The sequence below is a fragment of the Mirounga leonina genome, unplaced genomic scaffold (genome assembly GCF_011800145.1).
Source record: "Mirounga leonina isolate KUSES-001 unplaced genomic scaffold, KU_Mleo_1.0 Mir_176, whole genome shotgun sequence".
Taxonomy (NCBI): Eukaryota; Metazoa; Chordata; class Mammalia; order Carnivora; family Phocidae; genus Mirounga; species Mirounga leonina.
Genome location: NW_023270454.1, coordinates 7,609,835 through 7,630,485, shown reverse-complemented (window position 1 = coordinate 7,630,485; position 20,651 = coordinate 7,609,835). Strand labels below are relative to the sequence as shown.

The 20,651-nt window shown below is 50.8% G+C and overlaps 1 protein-coding gene across 1 annotated transcript; it reads left to right on the top strand.

Moving 5' to 3' along the window:
* Nucleotides 1-253: 253 nt before the first annotated feature.
* On the top strand, nt 254-16,751 carry CLU (clusterin). The gene is made up of 9 exons (XM_035022610.1): nt 254-466; nt 3,999-4,130; nt 5,730-5,878; nt 8,684-8,854; nt 10,320-10,725; nt 11,803-11,907; nt 14,932-15,161; nt 16,087-16,262; nt 16,502-16,751. The coding sequence occupies exons 2-9, from the start codon at nt 4,037-4,039 to the stop codon at nt 16,509-16,511; spliced, it is 1,341 nt and encodes a 446-aa protein (XP_034878501.1). The 5' UTR covers nt 254-466; nt 3,999-4,036; the 3' UTR covers nt 16,512-16,751.
* Nucleotides 16,752-20,651: the final 3,900 nt, after the last annotated feature.

The following is a 20,651-nucleotide window of genomic DNA, read 5'->3' as shown; positions in this document are numbered from 1 at the left end:
TTTTATTTTGGACTGGGAACCGGCCGGGAGCGCAGTGGACCCCTGGAACCCTGTGGAGGGGTCGCCAAGCTGCGCAAGTTAGCTGGAGCTCTCCCCTCCTGGGGGCACTGTCACCCAGCTCTGAGCCGCCGGCGAGCGGGGAGCGGTGCACGGCAGCACCCCGGCGCCGCCCATCTCCGTGCAGATGCCCTGCCTCCCCCGCACCCCCTCCCCACCCTACGCGCGCCCCCCGCCCGGTGCTGCCCGAGAGCGCCCCCCCTACCCCGCCTCCGCATCCCCTCCGGCGCCAGCTTCCAGAAAGCTCCCGGTGAATTCCACAGCATTCTTTGGGCGTGAGTCATGCAGGTTTGCAGCCAGCCCCAAAGGGGGTGTAGACGAGACAGAGCGCTATAAATACGCGCGCCTCACGGTGCTCACCACGCGGTGTCGCCAGGAGCTGCGCACGGTCGCCGGGCGCCGCTGACCGGTGAGATGTCCCCACCTCTCCTACCCGGCGCAGAGCCCCACCGGGACCCAGGGCGGGCAGGGGTGGCAACCAGGAGAGGACAGGAAGATCGCTGGTACTCCCTGAGCTGTCTGAGCTGCGCTTTGGATGGAGTCGGGGAACCAGGGAAGGGAGGTGGCCCGAGCCCCATCACCAGGCCGCCGAGCTGGAAGCAGAATTGCTGGGCGGTGGCGCTCAGGCCGGGACTCCGGAGCTCCCGTACTCGCTAGCTCCAGCCACAATTCTGTGGGGTAACTAGGACAGGTGTAATGACCCTCCTTTTGCAAAGATGGGGAACCGAGATTTGGGAGAACTAATGCCGGAGGCCCGGACCTTCCTGTGGCATCCTCCTTGTCCGGGTACTGAGCTCCAGTGGTGGTTGTCAGCTTGCCTGCTTGGGTCATCTTGTCTGCTCCCGAAATCCCTAGTTCTCTCCATAGGGTGTTTATAAGTGTGTTTTGATTTAAGTACATGTTGCAACCACTTAAATCCCACTCTTTCTGCTTCCGAAAGCACCAGGATACAGCAGAGAAAAGTCACAATCGCCATCAGATCGCAGACATCTGCTCCAAACGTCGCATTTTATAGATGATAATCTGAGGCCTGGAGAGGTTTAGGATCCTCTCCCAAGATAAACAGCATGTAGGTGTCAGAATCAGGACTAGAACTGAAACCTTGATCTTCCAGAATTTCTGGACCTAATAAAAAAAAAAAGAAGAAGAAGAAGAAGAAGCTGCTTATTATGCTTATTTTTAAAGAGAGATTGGGAATTTAAGAATAAGGACAGATAAAATGATAGGGTGCCGACTGGAGTCTTCATTATAATAACAGTGGGAAATTACATACAATGTAAATGCCCAACCTTGTGGGATGGCAAAATAGAGGACACCAAAACCCTTTGACTTTGTCCCCCCCCCCACTCTCTGACTAATGACTAATGACCAGGACTGCAGGACACCTCTGCAGCCTCAGAGGTGTGCTTTTAAAGACTATTTGAAGATAGTGGGTGTAAGGGATCTGACTGCACACAAATGCATAGAAAATAGAAGGAGATCTACCACAGAGTTGCGTCTGGATGGTATGAATTACAGGTGCCTCGTTTTTCTTTTCGGTTTGGTTTCTACATTTGGGGAGGCAGTAGGATAGGAGCTTGGGCCTTGGGCTTTAAAAAACCGTGGAGCAGCCCAGCTGCGTGACTGCTTGGCTTAGGTCTCTGCGTGCTTCCCCGTGGCTCCATCTGCGCGGTGAAGCGTCCTTGGGGGAAAGAGGCTGCCTGGCGGAGGTGGGGAGTGGAGGACCTTGGCAGGGCTTGTCCCAGTCAGAGCAGTTGGCAGCCGGGTGCCCAGGCCCGAGCTGAGAGGAGAGGAGAATCGGCGCATACGGAGGGCAGTTCCAGTGCTGTCCTTGGAAGAGCAGTGTCAATGTCACGTTCTGAGTTGGAGTCCGCATTGTCATAAGACCCCCCGCCCCGGGTGATTCCTAGGTGCTCTAAAGGAGCAAAGCCCCACAGGGAGGGACCACAGGTTCCTCGGTCCCTCTGAAACATGCCACCTCCTTCCACTTCCCCGAGAGATAGTGCCAATGCCCACAGCTGGTCCTAGGTCAGATTTCGAATAGCCAGAATTTACTATGACTATCTAAGACCCCTGTGTTTGCAGAAGGCATTCAGGTCTCGGAGGTCCACGCTGGGGCCATTTTACAGATGAAGACACTGAGGCTCAGATTTAAGTGACATGGTGTCAGGGAAGGAAACTGGACTGAAGGTTGGGAGGGCTGGGTTGTCCTCCTGGGGTTGCCAGCCTGCTGCGGGCCTGGGGAGCCCCATGCTGTCTCTGGGCTTGACCTCCCCTTGGAGGCAGAGGGATTGGGCCAGGAGACTGCTCCCCATGGCCCAGGCTCCTGGTGGGAGACTGTACTGGCTGCTGGGTTTCCAGACTCCTCAGTCAGTGCTCTTGCCTTCAGCTCTCTTTTCTTCAGGGCCCAATGCCCTGTCTCCTGGTCCAGACCTATTTCAGAGGCTCTTGTATGAATTTCTGAGAAGTATCCTGGGGCCTCTCCCCGATAGCTGGGTGTTCTTGCTGGCTTTCTCTCTCTGGCGTGGCCAAAGCTCTGTTTCTGTCGGAGGCATTTCAGGCCTTAGTGAGCAGCTAGGGCAGAGCCCGTGAGCCCTGGGCCTTCTATCAGGCCTGAAATAGCCACCCACCCTGTCTTTGGGGAAGGCAATGACCCACTCTCTTCTCCCACGCTGCTCCTTTGCTCTGCGTGGCTGGTTTGGGAAGCACAGCTTGGCCTCTTGACTAATGACTTTCCGGGCGAGGCTTCCTTTATTTATGTGCTACCAGATACGTCCCTATGGGCCTGCCGAGCTGAGGGCAGTTTTTAGATGTTCACAGTTTCGGGAAGGGGGGACCCACCTCCCTGTTCTGTTAGGGGAAATGAGAGGATTCAGATAAACAGTGGTGCGGGGGGGGGGGAGGTGGGGGGAGAGGGAGGAGGCCAGAAGACGGGCTGCTGGGGAGAGGGGTTCTGTTTTATGCAACAGCTCCAGCTTCTGGGAAAGGGTCCATTGTGTAAGACTGGGCTGTCCTGAGCTCCCAGCAGTCAGCTGAGTGGTGGCAGGGGCACTTTGGCAGGGCACGCTACTGTGGGCTCAAAGGGGAGAGCCACGGGGAAGGGACCTGGCGGCAGAGGGGCCCATCCATCCAGAGGAAACTTCTCCTGGGGAGGCGCAGGGTCCACCCTTTAACCCTTTGACTTTGCCCCCCCACTCTCTGAAGACAATTGCCCCCTGTTCTACTGCATTTATACCCCAAATCTGTGCAGGGATATAGATCTCAGGTCTCATGCGAGGCGTGGCAAATGACCTTTATTTTCCTCTGCCAACCCCCGAAGGGCTGGCTCTCACTGCCTCAGAGTCTTAAAATGCCGTTTTAGGGGGTGTTGAGGCTTGGTGGAAAAAAAGGGGATTTTTCTTTTGTGATGGATTGGGAGCGCCTGCTGTGGGCCCGATTAGTGATGCACACAGCACAAGTGGGGTCTACGCAGTCCCCACATCAGGGCTGGGGAAGGAGAGGGGCCGGTGAGTCAGCCCAGAGAGGTGTTCTGAGGGTTTATTTGACATGAGCAGGTATCAGATAGACATCCTTCCTGGATGCAGAAAGCACATGCTCAGGCTTAGTCAGCGATTCTGGGGCGGCCAGGGGGAGGGGGGCTGGGGGGGAGGGCTGGACCTGAGCCCAGAGCTCTGACTCCAGAGTTCTCGTTTCTTCCGTATTAGGCATCTTCTCCTACGGTTCCTCCCTGTAGCCACTTTCTTTTGAAGGGTCCCGGGGCAAGACTGAGCTTTTCCCCCAGTTTCCCTGGGGGATAAAAACACAGTAATGGCAGCCGAGGGGCCAGCTGAGGGCAGGGCCTCCGTGGGGCTCTGGAGAAGCTGCTGTAGGCTGCAGGCCGGGCCGGAAACCAGCAGCCTGGCTAGCTGTTACCATGACAGTCTCCTGTTCTCTACAAACAGAGGCCTGCTGGGATTCCAGAATTGGAGAGGGAGGCGCCATGAAGACTCTCCTGCTGCTGGTGGGGCTGCTGCTGACCTGGGAGAATGGACGGGTTCTGGGAGACCAGATGGTCTCAGACACAGAGCTCCAGGGTAAGTGGAGCAGGTGTTCCCTGTCCTAGCACACTTCCTCTCTGCCAGGGCCTGAAGCGGTAGAGACGGTTTGGTCCTGTGCATCCCATCTGCTTTGCTCAGGCTGGCCCCTCTCAGAGCCTCCTCCCCCGCCCAGCTACCTGGTCTATGTTCTTGGCCGTCAGGTGGGCTTCTGGGCATTTTTCAGGTGTATCCCCAGCACTTTCTGGCCGCTGCATCTCTTTTCACCAGTCTGCTTGTCCCGGGGCCCACGCCTCCTCCGGGAAGCCTGCCTCATTCGAGACTTTGTGAGTTTCCATTTTTGAGTCTCCATAGCACCTACTATATGTACCCTACACCTTTCCACCTAGAAACCCAATGCTCCATATCCAGGTAAGGGCTCCATGTCCTGCAGAGCCTAGCTTCAAGGTCCCCTCCTCTGCCAGGCCTTTCCTGAAGCCCCCCCACCCCCCGCCCTCCTCCCCATGCTTGTCCTAAAAGCTGACTGGTTCTCTGGGGTCGTAGTTAAAAACTCAAACTTGGAGATCAGACTTGGGTATGTGTCTGGCTCTGTGACTCCCTAGCTGTATTAACCCGGGGCAAGAATCTGATCTCACTCTGCTGCTTTTTCCTCGTCGGTGCAGGGGGGGGGGATGACCTCAGTGCAGAGAGCATTGCATAAAAGGGCATGTGATGTGGCCGGCTCAGTGCTTGGCCCAGGAGAACCACCAGAAAAGCCTTAGCTGTTACTTCTTTAGTACCTCGGTGACACTGTCTCATTGCATTTGCCACACGGCATTGTGTCTCGATCATGGTCTCCTGTGGAACGGTGCCATTAATTCATCTTTGTGTCCCCTATCACGTGGAACCATGGAATAAGGAAGTTCAGATGTTTGGTAAAACGGACTCCCAGAAACACTTGTGTCCAAAATAAGATTTTACATTTTGATGTTTGAACAGTTATGCTTCCAGAATATTTTTAAAAAAAATTTTTCTTTTAAGTCCCATATAGTGTATTATTAGCTTCAGGGGGTAGAGATCAGTGGTTCATCAGTTGCATATAAGACCCAGTGCTCAGTCCATCACATGCCCTCCTGAATGCCCGTCATCCAGTTACCCCATCCCCCCACCCTTCTCCCCTCCAGCAAACCTCAGTTTCTTTGCTATGATTAAGAGTCTCTCATGCTTTGTCTCCCTCTCTGATTTCATCTTGTTTTATTTTTCCTTCCCTTCCCCTATGCTCTTCTGTTCTGTTTCTCAGGATATTTTTTTCCGTGGAAGTGTTCTCGTGCAGCTAGGCAGGCTCGTTCTCCAGAGCCGCAGGGGCATCATGCTGCTCGCTGTCCCTCCCCTGGGGTGTGCCTGGGCCAGTGCTTTGTGCTCCCTGAGCAACTAGCGTAATCGCTATTTGGGCCCTGGGTCCACAATAAGCCCCATGACGGGCCCCCGGGTCAGGGCAAAGCTGGGGCCAGAAGGCTGCCTGCTGGGGTGGGTGCTCCCAGCCTTGACAGCCCCTAGACCGAACTGGCCTTCCAGACCATCCCAGCTGGTTCTAGGGTGATATCCCCAGCACCATCTCTGCCTCTCTCTTCACTCTCCCTCCCTGCCCTTCTCTTGCAGAAATGTCCACCGAGGGGAGTAAGTACATTAATAAGGAAATTAAAAATGCTCTCAAGGGGGTGAAACAGATAAAGACCCTAATAGAACAAACAAACGAGGAGCGCAAATCGCTGCTCAGCAACTTGGAAGAAGCCAAGAAGAAGAAAGAGGTAAGGAGGAGCCAGCTGACTGCACCCGCCCCCCCCCCCAACCTGAGTTCCCCTGCTGGAGGGGAGTGGTCATCACCCTTCTGGTGCCCTGCTGGGTTGTCATGGTGACACTCAGCCCTTTCAGGCTAGTGTCTGGCTGATGCTGGGGCTGTAGTTAAGAAAAGAGGGAAGGTTTCTTTGCTTTTGAAAGCTTCAAGGGGTTAGATCTTGGATTGGTTTCTTACCAGCCTGGCCCAGGGCCTGATGATGACCGATTATTCACTTCAATAGATTTTTCTAAACCCTGACTATGCAAGCTCCAAGGTAGACTCTGGTTTGGGTCTGTCCTGGGTCAGGAGGGGGATGGTACCCTACCTTCAGGAAGCTTATCGAGTAGGGCAATAACTTTGGGGTTAAGGCAGGTACACACTGCCGTACCCCATGGCTTTCTAGAGTTCTGAGTACTTCATAAAGAGACATTTAAGTCGGATAGTGAAAATAGTGGGTCTAGCCTGTGCTTAATGATTCAACAAAACTAAAACACCATAATGGAATAAACGACTTATTTTTAAAAAGTCAGTAGTCTCCTTAAGGGTATCCTAAAAACCTACTCCCATTGCCTCCCTACCCCTAATGAAGGAGATGCTAAGACAGGTCACCTGCCACCTTCATGACCCATAATGCATAGTAAAGTGTTTTAAAGGCTCTGAGAAGTTCTGTAGTAAAGAAGTTCGTAGAACTTCATTTAACCCTGTGTTTTTCAAACCAAATTGATCAGGAAATCCTTTTTTCTCCCCATGATAGCTTTTTTTTATAAAGATTTTATTTATTTATTTGAGATGGAGTGAGAGGGAGTGCACATGACTGGGGGTAGGGAGGGGGGCAGAGGGAGAGGGATAAGCAGGCTCCCCGCTGAGCAGGGAGCCTGACATGGAGCTTGATCCCAGGACCCTGAGATCATGACCCGAGCCAAAGGCAGACGCTTAACCTACTGAGCCACCCAGGCACTCCTCTCCCCATCATAGCTTTTAGCACAATTCCCTAGAAGCCACTTAGGGAAATGCTGGCCGATTCAGCAGTTTCTTTTGACACTTAATGCCCTTCCTTGGTATCAGTGTTTTTCTTCACCATTCTTTGTTTTTGTTTTTAATTTTTTATGTTATGTTAATCACCATACATTACATTATTAGTTTTTGATGTAGTGTTCCATGATTCATTGTTTTCGTATAACACCCAGGGCTCCATTCATTACGTGCCCTCTTTAATACCCATCCCCAGGCTAACCCATGCCCCCACCCCCCTCCCCTCTAGAACCCTCAGTTTGTTTCTCAGAGTCCATAGTCTCTCATGGTTCACCTCCCCCTCCAATTTCCCCCCCTTCATTTTTCCCTTCCTACTATCTTCTTCTTTTTTTTAACATATAATGTATTATTTGTTTCAGGGGTACAGATCTGAGATTCAACAGTCTTGCAAAATTCACAGCACTCACCATAGCACATACCCTCCCCAGTGTCTATCACCCAGTCACCCCATCCCTCCCACCCCCCCACCACTCCAGCAACCCTCAGTTTGTTTCCTGAGATTAAGAATTCCTCATATCAGTGAGATCGTATGATACTTGTCTTTCTCTGACTGACTTATTTCGCTCAGCATAATACTATGAGAATCCTCAAGTAGCTCATAGAGAAGTGTCAGGCAAGTCCTGTTTTTGAGTTTTTGTGGTTATCATCAGAGTTTGGTATCCTACAATCCAGGTCCTGTGATAAAGCCCATCAAGTTCAGGAAAAGACTCCATGCCGTCTTAGTTCCCGAATCTGTGAACGGGAAAGAAAGGAAGTGGGCCGTGTAGTTGATGATGGTGCATTGGCTCAGTAGGAGGCCTGGTGGCCTTCCCAGCAGGAACAGGGGACCCGGAACAGGAGAGGGATCTCACAGAACTCAAACTCTTTCCTAGTCAGCTCTTTGCTTTGGGTGTGGTTGGTCTACTTAACTCTTCTTCGAAGCATTAATACACTCATTTGTCGAGATTTTAATATAGAAAAGTGGAAGAGGAAAAGTTTTCTGAAACCCTTTTAACCTCTGGACAATTCGCTGTTAACATTTGATCTGTTTCTCACTCTTTTTTTTCCCCCCTCTATACTCTTCTGATAGTCACTATATTCAAAATCACAACTTGTTAACATGAAAAATGCTTGTTATACTATTTAAAACTTAACTACGAACACCCTCGCAAAGCCGTGCATCTCCGGCCCCTGTGTAGACCAACGATTTGCTTGACCTTCTATTTTTAAGCATCCGGGTTGATTCCAGTATTTTTCCCCCCCGCCATAAACAAATACCATAGCAAATATCTTCATGCATATGGATTTCCCCTTTATGGCAGGAATTCTTTGGGATGGATTCTTATAGAATTATTGGGCCAAATGACATGGATGTGCTAGAGGGTTTTGGTAGTTGTTGTGACTTTGATTTTGAAGGCTTGCTTCCTCCCGTGGCTGCAATTGACTAATAAGATTCAGAGCGCCTCTGGGGTCAAGACTAAGGGCAGTGTCAGAGAAAGGGGATATCCACGTGCGTTCTAGTGGCCGGGGAGGACTGTAAAGAAGAGCCAGGTCTCGAAGTTGAGAAGATGTTTAAAGCTGGGTGGGGAGGGAATTCCAGGCCAATTGGGGGAACGCAGGAGCCAGAGGAGGATATAGGGACTCTGTGTGGCTGGACCCGGGAAAAGGCCTGAGGGGGTGGAGAGCCCGGCGCCATCGTGCCTGCTTGCAGAGCGTGAAGCCTATGGCTTCTGCGTGGCTAACCTGACCTCGTGTCCTCCCGTAGGATGCCCTAAATGATACCAAGGATTCGGAAACGAAGCTGAAGGCGTCACAGGGGGTGTGCAATGACACCATGATGGCCCTCTGGGAGGAGTGTAAGCCCTGCCTGAAACAGACCTGCATGAAGTTCTACGCCCGCGTCTGCAGAAGCAGCTCGGGGCTGGTGGGCCACCAGGTGAAAGGGGACAGGCCGCTGAGCACAGCGGGGCTCTGGGTGGCAGATGCGGGTGTGAAATATGCCCCTTCTCTGGTCCTGCCCCCAGTTCCAACAGGTGGGGCAGTTCTCCCACACCAGCTGGGTGCCTACAAATCAGTTCAGTTCTGACACTGTCCCCCCGGAGACGGCATGAGATCCCATGGGCTAAGGGCTCAGGCCCACAGACTGTCCTCCCCACCCCCGCAACTTCAGGTGCCAGTCATGAGTCTGGCTTGTCACTTGTGCTTCTGTCCGACTGGCTATAGATTGGAGGTTCCCACAACCCCCTCCTTGCGTTCAGTTAATTTGCTAGAGCAGCTCACAACTCAGACACACATTTGACTGATTAGGTTATTGGTTTATTATAAAAGGATCTAACTCTGAAAAGCCAGAGAGAGGCAATGCATAGCTCAAGGTATGGACAAGAGGTGGGGAGCACTCCATGCCCTCTGAGAGGTCACCGCTTTCCTGCATCTTCACACGTTCAGCAACCCAGAAACTCCTCAAGCCCATCCTTTTGGGATTTTATGGAGTCTTCCTCCCATGGGCATGATTGATAAAATCATTGGCCATTGCTGATGGGTTCAACCTCCAGCACATCCCCCTCTCCAGAACTCAGGAGATGGGATTAAAAATTCCATTGTTCTAATCTTGGTTGGTTCCCCTGGCGACCCACCCCCATCCTCAGGTGCTTTCCAAAAGCCACCTCATTAGCATAACTTTATTATTTTTTAATTTATTATTAGCATATACTTTATTGCTCTCCTCACAGGAAATTCTAAGGGCTTTAAGAACCAGACGAAGACCACACATACACTTGTTTTTATAAATCACAGTATCACGACGTCATTTCACATGCCAGATGCAGTTGATCAGTCCCGGCTGCATTGGGGCCTGGAGTCCACGATCAGTTGGTAACGTTTGCTATCAGTGAGCAAGTGTGAAGTCATTAAAAGCACCTATGCCGTGTGTTAGAAGATTCTTATCCAGAAATTATTAGCTGGATGACATAACAAACGACTTCGTAGTATGGCTCATCCCTGGGTCCTCTTAGGCAGAAGGAATTAAGAATTTTAGCACATTCATATCAATCCCATCCTCCCCTGTGGGCTTCGCCTGGTTGCAACTCATGAACCAAAGGCCCATCCTTTGGCCCTTGGCTGAGTCGGGGTGTGGGGATCCTTGGTGGCCAGAGAGGAGACCAGTCTCAGGTGACAGGGGTTGATGCATCTCTTGGCCTCAGATGTCTTCCCAAACTCTTCCCCCTTTGGGCAGGTAGAATGGAAGGGCATTGGCCTGACAGCTGGGGGGCCAGGGAGCCAGGCCCAGCAGGGGCTTTGGTCATGTGCTATGTGACTGAGGTGACCGAGGGGCAGCGAGGGGGCGCAAGGGGAGGCTGGGACTTGAGCGAGCTTCTCCTAACTTCCCCGTTCTGCCATCACAGCTTGAGGAGTTTCTGAACCAGAGTTCTCCCTTCTACTTCTGGATTAATGGCGACCGCATCGACTCCCTGATGGAGAATGACCGGCAGCAGACTCACGCCCTGGACGTCATGCAGGACAGCTTCAACCGGGTGTCCAGCATTATGGATGAGCTTTTCCAGGACAGATTCTTCGCCCGTGAGCCCCAGGACCCTTACCGCTACTCACCCTTCAGCTCATTCCAGAGGAGGCCTTTCTTCTTCAATCCCAAGTCCCGCTTCGCCCGGAACATAATGCCTTTCCCTGGTTACCAACCCTTGAATTTCCACAACATATTTCAGCCCTTCTTTGACATGATACATCAGGCTCAGCAGGCCATGGATGTCAACCTGCATAGAATCCCTCACTTCCCAATGGAATTCACAGAAGGTTAGAAAGCCGTCTCATTCTTCCTAAGAAGGGTTGGGAACAAGCAAGTTACTGAGAAGCCGTTAGATTCTAAGGACTATGCCAGGGGCTTGGCGTGTGGCATCCCAGTTTCCCCCAGCAACCCCATGAAGGTGGTATTATCCCCATTTAAGGAGGAGAAAAGTATGACAGGTGGAGGAACGTGTCCAAGTATTCACAGCCGACAAAGGGGGACCTGGTCAAATGTAGCCCTGCTGGACTTGGTATCTGTGTTCTCTCAAGTTTACCATGCCCCTTCCAGCCACTGGTGGGCGTGACTTTGATTACTCCTTTCTAGAGAACCAGACCCCTTTGTCTTGGGAACCCAGGTGCCTTTATGTGGATGCCGTGCCTACAGTGGTGACCGATTATGTAATCAGTCCATGCTACAGTTTAGAAAGCTGTTCCTGGTTATCACCGGGGGGCATGCGTGAATATTTTTTGAATGAATGAGGTCTACTATGGACATGAAAAGTCAATACTTGTAGAAGTGATTTCCTTCGTTAAACTAACAGACATGGTCAGCCAACACCATCTCCTAAAGGCTACCGTTGGATTGGCACAAAGTTTGGCTTGAAACGGTTTGGAGATACAGGAGGACATTGAAGTGAACAGCATCTACTGCATATCCATAATGGGGGGGGGAGCCTTGTGTTCTAAGGCCACTCTAAGGATCCCATTCCTGCCTTCAAGGGGTTTGCTGACCCTAGGGGGAGAGAGATGAGCCAGATAGAATGCAGAGCAGAAAGGGTCAGATGCCAAAGAGAACGGCATATAGCTATGGCAGTGTGGAGGCAGGAAGGGCTCATCGGATGGAGATGGTGGGAGGTGAGGTCACACATAAGTGAGGGAGCCCCGGGAACCCCCTCCTGTCCCTCTGCAGGGAGCCCTGATCAGAGAGGCCTAGGTCTGTAGGCAACCCATTCCCAACCTGCTCTGCCCACAGAAGCATCTCAAAGAGGCAAACAGTAGTGTGGAAGGGGTCAGAGGGGAGGCCCATTCCTATATTGCTCTGTGTGGTCCCTCAGCATGATGCCCTCTTCCCTCGTGTGTCTCCAGAAGAGAACCAGGACGGCGCCGTGTGCAAGGAGATCCGTCACAACTCCACTGGGTGCCTGAAGATGAAGGACCAGTGTGAAAAATGCCAGGAGATCTTGTCTGTGGGTGAGTCGGGGAACCTTCGATCCCTGGTACCTCACCGGGGCTCCCTTTATGGGGTCAGGCACATGGGACTTGAAATTCCAGCTCTGCTGACTTCTAGCTGTGGCACTGGGGGGAGAGGGGGTCCTTGGCCCTGCTCCATGTGGGCCCTCATCTGTAGACAAGGGCTAAGAGGTAGGGTTGTCCCTGAAATTGGGAGACATCTTTTTTTGATTTCCCCAGCTACTCTCTTCCCAAGGGCCATGCCGGGTAGACCTCCCTATTTTTTTCTGCAGATGATGGATTTTTAGATAATATGTATTCTGTTTAACAAACTCTTACCATGTTGGTACTGTTGTAAACACTTTGCAAACATTTCCTCATTTCCTCAGAATGACCCTGAGTTGGGTACAGTGACTGTCCCTATCTTACCGAGGTGAAAAAGCTCATAGTCACAAGAAGGTTGAGTAACTTCCCAAGATGATAGGACACCCATATGTTGGAGAGCTAAGTGTATGGGATGTGTTCTTAACCAGTGTTTGGTGTTCTGTCCCCAGAACACGTGGATCACAGGTAGTGGTACCTTAACTTCCCAGCAAAATACCCTTTGGTTGGTCGGTCCCCAAAGCAAGGGAAATATAGTTGACCCTTGAACAGCGAGGGGGTGAGGGGAGGCGATAACATAAACCATCTATTAACATGCATTTCATATGTAACGTGTATCATATACTATATTCTAAAAGTAAGCTAGAGAAAAAACGTTATTCAGAAAATTATAAGAGAAAACTATGTTTACAGTACCATACTGTAAAGAACCGCATATAAGCACACGTAGTTCAAACCATGTTATTTGAGGGTCAACCGTACTTCCTTTTAGGGCACCCCTCAGCTTTATCAGATCTCTTCATTGGCTCATTTCTTCCTACTTTGAGTAACAGCTATGAAAGCATCTAGAATGGTTCCTGGCACACAGCAGTCTCTGCTTGGAAAGAGTTAACTGTTTCCCTTGGACGTGGCAGATCGATCTTGTGGCTTTGCTCTTACTTAATACGTTTGGGTTTGCCAGGGCAAGCCTTTGGAGTCTAGTTAAATATTCCTAGCCTCACTCCTATAAGTTTTCGAGCCACTGCGAAATAAATACAAGTGTCGGGGGAGGGGCTGATGTATGAAGTGCAGGTGAGTCCTCAACCCAGCCTCCCGGGCTTTGTCCATCAACTACCCTAGTTAGAGAAGCATCAAGTGTGCAGTTCCCCACCACAGAGAGTCACACGTCGGGCCAGGAGAAGAGAGGCACAGATGCCCCGGCTCAAATCGGCGTCCCGAGCACTGATCTTAACGGTCACTGACCCCAGCTTAGCCACACTGCCTTCTCTTCACCGAGAGAGAGTTACCGCCTCTTATTTCAGTCGCGGGCCTCCAAATGAACACGCACTGCCCGAACGTTCTAGACCAGGGTTTCTCAGCTTTGGAGCTGTTGGCATTTTGGACTGGATCGCTTTTTTTTTTTTTTTTTTTAAGATTTTATTTACTTATTTGAGAGAGAGAGGGAGAGAGAGAGTGCGTGCATGAGTAGGGGAGGGGGCAGAGGGAGAGGGAGAAACAGGCTCCCCCCTGAGCAGGCCCCCCCATCCACCCCGGACACGGGGTTTGATCCCAGGACCCCGGGATCATGACCTGAGCCGAAGGCAGATGCTTAACCACCTGAGCCACCCAGGCGCCCCCCGACCGAGTCACTTTTATCATGAGGGGCTGTCCTGTGCACTGTGGGATGTTTAGCAGCGCCCCTGGCCTCTACCCACGAGGCACCTGTAGCCTCCCCACCACACCAGTCGTGACAACCAAAACTATTTTCAGACCTTGCCAAATATCCCCCTGGGGCAGCAGAGCCCCCAGTTGAGATCCACTGCTCTAGATGGAGTCTCAGTTCTCAGTGACTTTTCTCACTTTTTTATTTTTCCCTGGTGAAAGAGTTAAGATTATTCATTGTATTATCTTTTCAACCTGGCTTTTATTTCCTGCCCCACCTAACATTTTTGAGATTTTAATACAAATACACTATAATCATTTATGGTAATCCTTTACAGTAAATGCAGTGTGCAAAGATCTGTTTTCCCCTGACTTGCTAGGGTTTGATGTACCATCCTTGAGATATTTTTTGAAAAAAATCAGGGAAAGAAAATCAGTAGTTTTTAAAGAGATAGTGGGTAGTTGCCAGCTCTTATTGATCAGACAACCTGCAGTGGGCATTCCAGGACCCAAAGCAGTCCCCTGTGTCTTCTCTGCCCCCCTGGTGAGCTGGGTGACCAGCCATGATGGGCAGATGGACCAAGGATCCTGGCCAGCTCTCTATGTCATGGACTGTTGGCACTAGATTTCTAGCTCTGCAGATATGCTCAAAAGACAGGCTTGGAGAATTTTCCAGAGCCACAGACTCAGAGGAGGAAGAACCTCGGTTTAAGAGTTAAAGCTCTGGATTCAGTCCTGGCCCCATAAATCATTCTATGTCTTTAAGCAAGTGATTTACTTTTGTGGACCTCAATTTCATCCCTGGTAATACTTAAGGTAGAAGAGATGTGATTATTGGAGAGAGTGGATATCCACAGCACCTGAGTAGTGTGTGGTACCTAGTTTCTCTCCGGAAATGATCCCTCGGGGGACTAGCACAGCGAGAGTAGCTCCAGGTCTGAGCACATAGACTGAGATCAGTGTTTCTCAAAGTGTGGTCAACGTCCTTTCACCAGTCTCCAAGGAGGTAAGGGCCTTGCACCCAAAGGTGAATCAGTGATGTCACTAAGAGGACACTGGTTAGTCCAGTTGCCAGTGTTTTCCAGAGCAAGACTTTGTCAATGAAGGAAGCTGCGTGTTGATTTACATTCTGGGGCGAGCTCTGTATTTTGTTACAGACTGACGACACACGGCATGTGGCTGGGCATTTAGAGTATCTCCGCTTTGGGTCCTGGCTCCATGAACTGATTTCCATTCATGTTTTTATCCTTTTTTAGCCTTCCCTTCACATTTCTGCCTTGTTTTTTCCCCATCTCCGGGCAGACTGTTCTTCCAACAACCCCGCTCAGGTCCAGCTGCGACAGGAACTTAATAATTCCCTCCAGATTGCTGAGAAGTTCACCAGGCTGTACGAGGAGCTGCTGCAATCCTATCAGGAGAAGATGTTCAACACGTCCTCCCTGCTGAAGCAGCTGAATGAGCAGTTTAGTTGGGTGTCCCAGCTGGCTAATCTCACTCAAAGTGAAGACCCATTCTATCTCCAGGTCACAACGGTGAGTCACGTCCTGGCCACACACTGAAGCTCGGTGGGGCCCGTATGGTCTGGCAGCGATGTGACCCTCCCCTGAAAGCAAAATGGGAGGAAGATATTAAAGGGGGCACTTAAGCTTTGGATCGAGCATTTGCCATATGGCAGGAAACATAAAAACTTTGAAGTACATTGATGCATGGAAGCCTCATCTCCCGGTGAGGTGTAGAATGCCATGACCCCATTTTTTTTTTTTTTTTAGAAAGGGGCAAAGGGAGAGGGAGAAAAAGAATCTTAAGCAAGCTCCATGCCCCAGCGTGGAGCCCAAGGTGGGGCTCGATCTCACGACCCCGAGATCATGACCTGAGCTGAAATCAAGAGTCAGATGCCAACAGGCACCCAGGTGCCCCCATTGTGACCCCATTCATGGTTGAAGAAAGTGAGAGATTCGACAGCTTGCCCTAGGTTTAAGGACTGACAGGTGGCTTACCTAGGCATTAGAACCTGTCTGCCTGGCTGAAAAGCCTGTGCTTTTCCCACGAGGGTGCCTCGCTGCCCTGTGCCACGTAGCTTGGCTCATGAATTGGTGTGTTACCCTCTACCAGTAATAGAAAGCCTCTCTCTAGTGCTGGGAAGCTTTTTTTTGTTTTTCTTGCCCCGATTCCTTTTCTGCCACTGGCCCAGCCAGGGGCTGCCCAAAGAAAACATGGTGGCTTAAAAACCAGTTTTCCTCTGGGAGTGCTCCCCATGGGCTGGTCATTTGCAGATAGGATTGACTCCTACAAACAAGCGTCTCTGAATTAGGGCCCTCCTGCTCATGGAATGTTACGGATGTCAAACTGAGTAAAAAGCAAAGCGGTCACCTGACCACATCTGAGCCTGGCTTTTGTTGCAAAAGGAGTCCATTTTGACCAATATTTCAGTCCTTCTCTTACCCTTTCTCCTCCTAGGTGGGGTCCCAGACTTCTGACTCCAGCGTTCCCACTGGGGTCACTAAGGTGGTTGTGAAGCTCTTCGATTCCGACCCCATCACTGTGATGATCCCAGAAGACGTCTCCAGGAACAATCCTAAATTTATGGAGACTGTGGCAGAGAAAGCCCTTCAGGAATACCGCCATAAGAACCGGTGAGTACGCAGGCCTCAGCTGTGCTCTCTCCCTGCCCAGCAGGGCCCTGGGACCCAGAAAAAAGGCCGCGCAGATCCAGCCTGGGAACGATTGCTCCTATAGCCAGAGCCCAGGCACGAAGCCAGAAAAATCTCTGGAAATTCTAATTTTCCTTTGGAGGATGTTCTTTCTTTGTTGAGAAGCATTTATCCGTGAGTGTCCAGCCCTCACCTTCCATTCTCCTCCATTTTGTTTTCAGGGAGGAATGAGATGTGACCACTGCCTCTCCAAATAGGGGGCTGCCTGAGTTCCGTTGCCCCCGAGATGAGTGATAGGCCCCTAGAGAGAGCTCCGCATGTCACCGAGTGGACCGGGCCTTGCCTCGAGGCCCTTCTGTCCCCTCACCCAGCCTTTCCTCCCTCCGGACACCGCACCGTAACGCCACGTTCGCTGATCATGGGAAGAACTCCTGTGTGCCACTAACTCAATAAAACCGCCAGTAATCTGAACGCTCTGGGTGTCCTGCTTTTATACTGGGTTTTTCCATCTCCCACGCGCCTTCATTTTGGTATGGGAAAAAAAAAAAGTAGAAAAGAAAAGCACTAGCTAAGATGGTATAAGGACTATCACGTAATTGAGAATAAAAGGAGTGCGACAAAGTTAAACCAAGGATTTCTTGCTTTTAGGAGCAGAAATGTGTTCTTAATGGCCAAGTAAAATACATTTCTGAAAAGTGAATCTTGTCCATTCCATTATAAAACGGTTGCTGTATTCTTTTTTTTTTTAAAGATTTTATTTATTTATTTGAGAGAGAGAATGAGACAGAGAGCATGAGAGAGGGGAGGGTCAGAGGGAGAAGCAGACTCCCCGCCGAGCAGGGAGCCCGATGCGGGACTCGATCCCGGGACTCCAGGATCATGACCTGAGCTGAAGGCAGCCGCTTAACCGACTGAGCCACCCAGACGCCCACGGTTGCTGTATTCTGATTAGGGTGGGTGAGATCTCCTGAAGGAACACATTGAAAATAAGATTGAAGAAGCGATAATAGGGGCTCCTGGGTGGCTCAGATGGTTAAGCGTCTGCCTTCAGCTCGGGTCATGATCTCGGAGTCCTGGGATCGAGCCCCGCATCGGGCTCCCTGCTGAGTGGGGAGCCTGCTTCTCCCTCTGCCTCTGCCCCTCCCCCTGTTTGTGCTCTCTCTCTCTCTGTCAAATAAAAAAAAAGAAGAGGGGGGCGCCTGGGTGGCTCAGTCGTTAAGCGTCTGCCTTCGGCTCAGATCATGATCCCGGGGTCCTGGGATCAAGCCCCACGTCGGGCTCCCTGCTCAGCGGGAAGCCTGCTTCTCCCTCTCCCACTCCCCCTGCTTGTGTTCCCTCTCTCGCTGTGTCTCTCTCTCTGTCAAATAAATAAATAACATCTTTAAAAAAAAAAAAGAGGAAGAGATAATAAGGCATTCTGGGTATTTTAATACCCAGTTGGTATTTTCTTAATGGAATCTATTGTCCCGCAAAGACAAAATGAGGCAATTTCCTTTTTACTTGTAAGGGTTTGGAATTCCTGTGACACCTTCCTGACTGTGGCATTGTTTGTCTGCTGTCCATAAAACCTTCCTATCTTGCCCTCGACCACAATTTCTCATCTACTTGGATTTTTCCTGGTGGCATATTTACCACTTAGTCCGATATAGCCAGGCTGCAGTACCCCGTGCTGCCAGAAGATGGCCCTGCCTCATCGTGGTTCTTCCCCCAACATTAAGTTAGGAAGCCTTACCATCTCTGAGTGTTTTCTTTTTTTTTTTTTTTTTTAAGATTTTATTTATTTGACAGCAAGAGACATAGCGAGAGAAAGAACACAAGCAGGCGGAGTGGGAGAGGGAGAAGCAGGCTTCCTGAAGAGCAGGGAGCCCAATGCGGGGCTCGATCCCAGGACCCTGGGATCATGACCTGAGCTGAAGGCAGACGCTTAACGACTGAGCCACCCAGGCGCCCCTTCTGAGTGTTTTCTAACTATAGAATTCCTTTCATCAAATATACCTCACATGAAGAAAACACATCTGGCTGCATTCCAGGTTTGTAGCAAAGTCCACATATTAATTAAATGCTTAGAGTGTTCTCAGGTCACTGTTCCTCATCTTTAAGTTCTAAGTACCTCTGCCGCACAAGTAACACTCCAAGGCTGAGCTCATCAGAGAAGCTGCTATTTTCATATTGCTCTCAAGGAAATTCAGAATCAAGTTAGTATGAGTCACTTAATGACATATATTAAGTAGGGGCATGGGTTCAGAAGGCGTTTGCTAAAATGACCATCTTTGTAAGTCATACATCACATTAATGTCACATCCTATTTCAAAATTTACTTTTTATTTTCTGATTATGTCACTAGCTTCTGGCAGCCACTATATCCAAATGTTGCTTCTTTTTATGCAATCTACTTCACACTGTCCTAGGCTAGCACCTTAAAAGACAGACTAAAGCTGACTCCAAAGTTTGCTGAGCCCATGTGTCTATCCTCTTTTCCCTTTTGCTCAGTGGCCTTGTTGAGGGTGCTTGGATGTCTCTCCATCCCTGACAGGAGTCCTAGCCTGAGGCACTCCAGACCAAGGCAGGGCACAAGATCACCAAGGTGCAGGGCTCAGATGTGCGTGGGGAATTCTGGCAGGGAGACGATGGCTAATGAGCCCTTGGTTTCTGGCCTCTAGGAAGCTCGTGGCAAAGGGGGAGCGGGGCTTGTTCTCAGAAGAGAGGGCTTGGCACCTGACTAGCAAGGGGGGAGTGCCACCAACCCTGCGGTTAGACCCTATGGTGACCCTCGGTGTCCTTCTGCCAGAAAATTGTAATAAAAAATAATCTCTGCTGGGCGCCTGGGTGGCTCAGTTGGTTAAGCAACTGCCTTCGGCTCAGGTCATGATCCTGGAGTCCCGGGATCGAGTCCCGCATCGGGCTCCCTGCTCAGCGAGAAGCCTGCTTCTCCCTCTGACCCTCCCCCCCTCTCATGTACTCTCTCTCATTCTCGCTCTCTCAAATAAATAAATAAATCTTTAAAATAAAAAAATAATAATCTCTGACACCAGAATTATGCAGTGTATGGCTTGTGCAACTGTACTAGTACCCCTGGGCCAGCCAAAACACTTCTACCACTTGAGCCAATTGTTTCATGTCATCTCATTAGGTCCCACAGTTACTCTCCAGGCAGGGGTTATTTCCCCCACATTACAAAGGCTTCCAGGAGTAGCCTTCATTAGAAAAGCAGAAGGCCTAGATGAGAGAACATTGACCGTTGTTCCTCATGGCCCCCAGAGGCTACTGAAGGGGACCTCAGGTTGCCCACCCTTCACCGTGAAGTGGCGGGGAATAGGGGAGGGGAGGGAGCCAGGAAGCTGCCCATGTGTGCAGAGCAGAGCTCACCACTAAGTGGTGGGGTTGGGGGTGAATGAAAGGCCATTTAGCTCAGGCTTCACTTTCCCAAAGGGCCTCCAGATGGGCTTCGACATCATCCCCACTGGGGTTACACTTTGGTCATGAAGTTCTAGTGACAGGATCAAAGGAAAATGCTCATCATTTAACAGTACCATTGTCTCATCCAGAGCGGGCTGGAGGCTTCGATGCTGGCAGGGGCTTAAGGAGGACACAGGGGCTGCTCTCCAAGGGTGCCCAAGTGAAGTTCAAAGCCAGCCCAGGGAGACCATCATCTGGCAGTAGCCGTCTCAGTGATCAGAGCAAGATACCACCCTGCCTCAGATAACCTCAGGCAGCTTGAGCATAGAGAGTGGCGGGGCGGAGGGTCCAGAGCCAGACCGTGCCCCTTCCCACTCTGCTCTGGACTCTCAGAACCCGGGGTGCAGGGGGTGTGGGAGGGGAGTGTGTAAGAGGGTGGAGTGTGCCCCTCACCTCCTTCGCCCCACCTCTGATGGGGGAGGGGAAGAGTTTTGATTACGATGTTAGTTGACATTCTAGAGTAAAGAAAACTGGCTGTTTTCCGAACTGTGATGCTTCCAGAAAGTCCAACAGTGTGATTGAGATGTGATTTAGTGATGGGAACAGTCCTTAGAATGAATACGATGATTTCATGTTTGTGCCCCTAAATGAGTTGAAACTCCACAATGGACAGATTCCAGGAGCTCTTAGCCACGATCAAGCACGAGGCTCAGACTGGAGCCCAGACCTGGAGTGTGCCGGGGAGAGGGCATTAGCAGTGAAGGTGCAGAGAGAATGAGGACCATTTATTCACAATCGTGCGGCTGGAAAGTGGCAGAGTTGGGACCGAACTCGGGTCTAATTCCGGGGCTCGCGGGGACCTCACCACCACCTTTTAGCGGCTCGGGCCTCCCACCTTAATCTCCTATCCAGACCCAGCATTGCCTGTCATTTGCTAGCTGTAAGAGAGCAGCTCGGCAAACCCAGGAAATATTA

What these genes read in the sequence shown, in the direction of transcription:
- CLU (XM_035022610.1), top strand. Translation starts at nt 4,037, where the DNA reads ATGAAGACTCTCCTGCTGCTGGTGGGGCTGCTGCTGACCTGGGAGAAT. An exon ending in AAGCCAAGAAGAAGAAAGAG is followed by an intron (nt 5,879 to 8,683) that starts GTAAGGAGGAGC and finishes GTCCTCCCGTAG; the next exon opens with GATGCCCTAAATGATACCAA. An exon ending in TCTATCTCCAGGTCACAACG is followed by an intron (nt 15,162 to 16,086) that starts GTGAGTCACGTC and finishes TTCTCCTCCTAG; the next exon opens with GTGGGGTCCCAGACTTCTGA.